We start from the raw sequence: 6,000 nt of genomic DNA on the forward strand, positions 1-6,000 counted from the left end.
CATATTTATGGGCTCAGCACCTGGAAGCAATGATAAACATTTATCTTGCTGATAGCATTTTCAGCACTCCCCTCCATTTCTGCATAAGTTCAAAAAGGAGTGATACCATTCATCCTATGAGGAAAACTAGTTCCTAGTAATAGAACAGGAAATAAATTCATATAAAATTGTGAGCTAAAATCAATAGAGATGTTTCCAAGTTTCATGTAGGCTGCACAGCTGCCTTTTGGTTAGGATTGACAAAGAAGGAGCAAGATTTTACTAAAATAAGCAGAAGACCATAAGAGAGAAAACGTTAGCTGTTTTTTCCTCCTCAATCTCATTTCACCATTTGGGATTCTTAGCTATTGATGTCAAAGCAGACTGCATCTTCTTTGATCACTGCACTGTTTCATAACCAGCTTTTATTTGAACTGCATGGGTTATTATGTCCAAAGGAGACAAGCAAGAATCACAGAATATGCTGAGCTGGAAAGGACCCACCAAGATCATTGAGTGCAACTACTAACCCCGCACAGGACCTCCCCAAGAATGTCACCAGGTGCCTGAGAAGGTTGTCCAAACACTTCTTGAACTCTGTCAGGCCTGATGCTGTGACCTCTTCCCTGGGGAGCCTGTTCCAGTAGTCAAACACTCTCTGGCTGAAAAACTAGACTACAATTGCCTGCAATATGGAGAGCTCTAAGATTCTTTTCCACCCAATCTGGCAAAGGTTCTCTGCTGCAATAAAACAGAAAAGAATAACCCAGGACAGAATAAGAGATCATTTTCTGAGATCTGTTACGTCGCCCAATGTAATTTCAGTTATAATGCTGAGAACAAATGGGACAAAATAGGAAAAAAACCCCAAAAACCTGTCTCTTGCAATACTCAGGTTGGTTTGGAAGTGAAATTAGACTGGCAAATGCTCTCCCTTGTTCACCATTGCTTTGTTATTTTGTTTTATTCTCCTAATTTTTGGATCCTTTCAAGGATGTAAACTTGAACCTACCTCTGGGCTCTGTCAGAACGAGACATAGATTATTTGTAACACTGAAAATTTATTTATAACACTGAAAAAAACCCCATATTGGCACCAAATATTCCTGCTCTCAGCTAGCTTCTTCAGCCTTTAACTAATACATTAATATTTGCAACTTTCAATGAAGTTTCAGAATCACAGACTATTAATTCAAGATCAGAAATTTCAGTTTCTGCTTTTTCCAGAGGACCACCAAATGAAGTACTGTCACAAAAGTGGTCTTTCTGGAGAAGCAGCACCTCTTATCTGCTTTCACTCAATTCTTGAGACTATCACACAGAAGTGTCATTAAACATTTAAATGAAATTTTAAAATTTAAAACATTTGAAATGTTTTTGACCATTTTAACTTGCCTTCCTATCCCTTAAGGTTTTTCCTCTGAAGCATCCACTGAACTAAAAAGGAAAAATTAAAATCAGAAAAATAGTTGTCTTCCCTACTTAATAGTTAGAAATCAATTTGCTCGTATTTCATCTCCTCTGACTAACAAAAGACTACCAGGGTCCTGAGGTAGGGCTGCAATCACCTCTACCTCATCATCTGTACTTACAGAAAAGGGAAAAGCAGGGACATGATCAAACCCACATGGTGTATGAATTCTTCTCAAATCATTTAAACCCTATATTTTTATATTATTTGCAGTACTAGATGTCTTCATCTCAAAACACAGAACCATGACTGAAAACATGAAAATGGGATTTTCTTCCCCTTGTATTACAAAATACATGGAATAATAAAAGCTTCTATTTCTTAAAGAACTAACATTCTGAGAGGTCTCTTCAAAAAAACAAACAAAATTAAACAAAACAACGACAACAAAAAAAAAATCTGAATTGCAATATCTGTAATTATGGTGCAAAGGAAAACTTTTAAATATTAGACCAATAATTAAATACCTTAAAATAAGTAATTAAGATTTCTTTCCACTAAACAAATTGTCAATACTTCAAGTTGATCTAAACTGCATTTGTCACAAAATTTGCAGTTTTGTCAAAAAAAAAATGCAGTAACTCTAAATAGTTTGAAGGACAGAAGGAATGTAATACTGACCTCTTTGAGAATTCTTCCACTGCTAAGGGCTTACATGTGCAGATGTCTTTTCCCTTTGATAAGCCATTAATTGATTGCTAAGAGGGACTCCCACTCCATTAGCCCATAAGAATTCAAAATTTCAATCAACTTTGACATCTCAGGAAAAAATTCTGCTGCATAACTCCCTTATTTTTCCTCTCCCACCTTCCAGTACACTGCTGCTCCTTAAAACATTTGAGAATCCAACTTCTCCCTCTCTTTTCAATTCCTCTGACCACCATGAAGAGAAGCCAGCCAGGGAGCAGCTCCAGTTCCCTACAACACAATTAGAATGTTCTTCCTCTCTGACATTGTGCCTTGTAGCTTGTTGAGGAATAAAATGTAGTTCTGGTGAACTGAAATATATCTTTAGTAAAACATATCTGTACACAAAAATTATGACAGAACTCAACCATTTATGACTTAGCAGCTTTTCATGAAATGTATTCTGCAGCTAACAGGTCAGGTGGCTGAGCTTCAATAACCTTTAATCTTCCTCCTCTCCACACATAAACACACTCTATCAGCCTTGACTTAGATATATCTATTGCATTACACTCAATATTCTATTCTATCACAATATGTAAATGCCATGAGCATACAGCACAGGATTATTAGATGAATCATCTGCCTGTAAACTTGGGTGTTCCTAAGTGCTTTGAAAAACTGCTGTTCTTACAACTTACATTTTCACTATACTGCCAGGAAGTTTGTTGGCTTTTAGATAATACCTGACCTTCTTTCTCTCCATTCCACACAGCAACATTTTAAGGAGGAAATTCATGGGAAATCAATGTTACATCTGCAGGCTGATAGGCTGAGACATAAAACTTTCCTACTGCCCTTTCCTTACATTTTCTATATTCTCTTCCCCAGGAGCCTTCAGACCAGCACAGCAGCATTTCAAGATGGACCTAAGAAGTGCCACAGACAAGTTCATTATTTCAAGGTTTTGACTTCAGCTGGATGAGTTCACAACACAACCAGATAGTTAGGGCAGTACAGCACTGATCAGCAGAAAAAGAGGAAAGAGGTGTAATCTCACAAACTCATGTAACTACTCAAGATTTTTGGATTGTTAAACCACATCTTGAAAGGGCCAACTACAGTATTTGTGTCTGAGATAGCAAGAGAGTAGTTTGAGTATGACTATTTTTTCCCTCAAGATTGATCAGACCTAATTAACCTACCCTAAAAACACTTTTAGTGCATACTGTTGAATCCATTTCATTCCTGGTACAAAGCAAAGTGAACATAGGTATAATTCCCAATAGCAGAGAAGAGGAAGTCAGAAATTAAGTCTCATCACTAAAGGCTCTCATTCTGAACAAGGTAATGCATAAACCTTGGCAAGTGAGACAATGTACTTCCTGAAAAAATATCCATTGGCAAGAAACATTTAAGTAACAAAGTATACTATGGTTGCATACATTATGTAAGACATTATAAGTTTTACTTGTAAAGAGGTAGAAACTGTACTTTGCTATTTAAATCATGTACCAATTACTTGAAATTAAAGTCGATTTTATATATGTATCCTACACTAGCATCTCAAAGACCTAAAATGTCTAAATGGACGTCAGCATCGTTCTCACTTGGAAGAATACAGCACATCCCTTTCAGCAGGGAAACACTGACAGATGAGAAAGCTCACAACTCCAACCCTATAAATATTATATTTCTTATTTTTTTTTATTTATTTGAACGAGAAGAATAATTGGCAGACTTGCCAATATTGTAGGAAGAACATAAGTAAGGGAGAACTATAAAACGACAGGTGAACTACATAGAACTATGCAAGTATAGAAGCAACAATTGCACCCTGAAAGTGTTTACAAGTTAAATAGAAGACAGCGAACAAGAGGGATCCAAACAGCACAACACACTATCAACAGGAAACAATTCCTGAAGATTCAGTGGTCACATCAGTGTGGACATTTTGTAGTAAGAGTTTTAAGCACTAAGGATGAAGAGAGTGATGATTTGGCAAGTATTTAGATAAGCAGAGATGTGCAGAAAAGTGTGGCAACACTGCCTGGAAAAAAAAAAAGGGAACATTCCCTAATCCAGAGGCACCCAACACAGGGAAATCCCACAGAGGATCATACAGGATATCACTAGCCTTAGCTTTGGGGTAATGCTAACCAGTTGTAAAAGGATCATCCACTGAGAAAAAGCCTGATGGACTCCCAGTAACAGAAGAGTGAACTTAGGAAACTAGCACCTTTTTTGGTCTGTTTTAGAAACAAACTTGCACAGTTATTCTATGAAGGTTCTTCTAAATCAACGGTTTGTCTCCCTTTGAAGTGGTTCCTTCAGAAGAGGAAGTTACCATACTGTAAAACCTGTGAAGACAGAGATTCCACTAACAGATGTAAACAGCAAATATTAAAAATGGTCCTTCATTTTTGTTCACACGGGCTTTATTATTAATGCAGTTACTAAAAATTTGAAAGATCAATACATTTAAGTGATTCCAGCAGTTTTGCGCTTCTTTCCCGATTCATACCACCGTAACACGACGAAACGCCGAGCCGCTTCAGCGCTTCACTTTGCCAGCCCGAGAAGCAAGGGCAGCATCCACCTACCTCGCGATGGCAGCTGAACCTTCTAGAGCGTTTGAAAGCAGCAGAACAAAGATGCGGGATCCGCGCACGTTACCGCCGCCCCCGCCGGCCGCCCCGACCCTTGCCGGGCGGGCGGGATCGCGCTCCCACAGCCGAGCCGCCCCTCGCCCGGCGCCGCCCGTGCCCTCCCCGCCCGCGGTGACCACCGCCCGCACTCCCCGGGGAGCGGCTCCGGACTCACCGATCCCGGGGGCCACGTAGATGAAGTAGAGGCAGGATGAGGAAAAGGAGAAGAAGAAGATGAAGGCGAGCATGGAGCGGTTGGAGACGCGCAGCGCCTTCCGCAGCAGTGGCATCCTCCCGCCGCGCCGGCCGCCGGCCGCTCCGCTCAGTCCCGGCGAGCCGCGGCGGCGCTTCCTCGGGGGAGGCGGCCCGCTTCTCCCATGGATCGGGCGGCGAGAAGGTGGCGAGGGGAGCCCCCTCCGTGCCTCTCCGGGAGCGGGGCTGGCAGGGGCGTGCGGAGGAGGGCGGGCGGCGGCGCTTTGTGGCCGCTCCTGCTGTCTCCCGGCGGGCGGCTGGAGCTGGGATGCCCGCCCGCCTCCGCGCTGCGCCCCCGGGAGGGCTGGACCGCCGCCGGAGGGAGGGAGGGGCCCCCTTAGCGCTACCGCGGGGCTCGGGGAGCGCTCCCGCCGCTGCTCACATGCCGCCGGGCGCCGCGGCCACCCGCTCTCCCGCCTGCAGTCCCGATGCTAGCGGCGGCGGTGGCCGCGGCGGCAGCAGCATCCCCGCTGCGGGCGAGCAGAGTCACCTCCGCGTTGCTCCCAGCCTAGTCTAGTCTAGTCCAGCCTAGCCTAGCCCAGCCCAGCCTAGCCCGGCCCCGCCGCTCCCGCGCCGCAGTCCCGCACCGGGAGGAGCCGCGCGGCCGCTGCGGCGGTTGTGGCGCGCGCGAGCCCCGGCGCGGCGGCGGCACTGCGGGACTGCGGCGGGCGGACGGGCGGGCGCGCGCCTGCCCCGCCCCGCCCCCGCGCCCCCCGCGGGCCAATGGGAGGCGAGGGAGAAGCGAGCCCGCGGCCGCCGATTGGCCGGTGCGCGCGCGAGCGCTGGTAGCGGCGGGTTGCGGGCAGGGGGCGGGGAGAGGGGAGTGAGGGGCGGCTCGGGCCGGGCCCCGCCCGGCGTCCCGCCCCGCTCCGCCGGGCTCGCCGGGCTCTACCGCCGGGTCTGGCCGGCCGGCGGGCGGGGGTGCCTTTACCGTGCCCAGTCACCGCAGAACACGGCGCGGTGGGTCCGCTTTCCAGCGCTGGTGCCTGTCCTTCCGCTCCCTTCCTCGGCGGCGCTGCCCCT

At 46.1% G+C, this 6,000-nt stretch overlaps 1 protein-coding gene across 1 annotated transcript in view; it reads right to left on the reverse strand.

Annotated features, from left to right (window-relative positions):
* B4GALT6 (beta-1,4-galactosyltransferase 6) overlaps positions 1-5,611 on the reverse strand; it is a 29,752-nt gene extending 24,141 nt beyond the window's left edge. The window contains exon 1 of the mRNA XM_079301285.1: positions 4,901-5,611. Within this exon, the coding sequence (XP_079157411.1) occupies positions 4,901-5,015 (115 nt within the window). The 5' untranslated portion in view covers positions 5,016-5,611. The remainder of the gene's footprint in view (positions 1-4,900) is intronic.
* Between the last annotated feature and the right edge of the window lie 389 nt (positions 5,612-6,000).

The sequence above is a fragment of the Erithacus rubecula genome, assembly GCF_903797595.1.
Source record: "Erithacus rubecula genome assembly, chromosome: 3".
NCBI classification, from domain to species: domain Eukaryota; kingdom Metazoa; phylum Chordata; class Aves; order Passeriformes; family Muscicapidae; genus Erithacus; species Erithacus rubecula.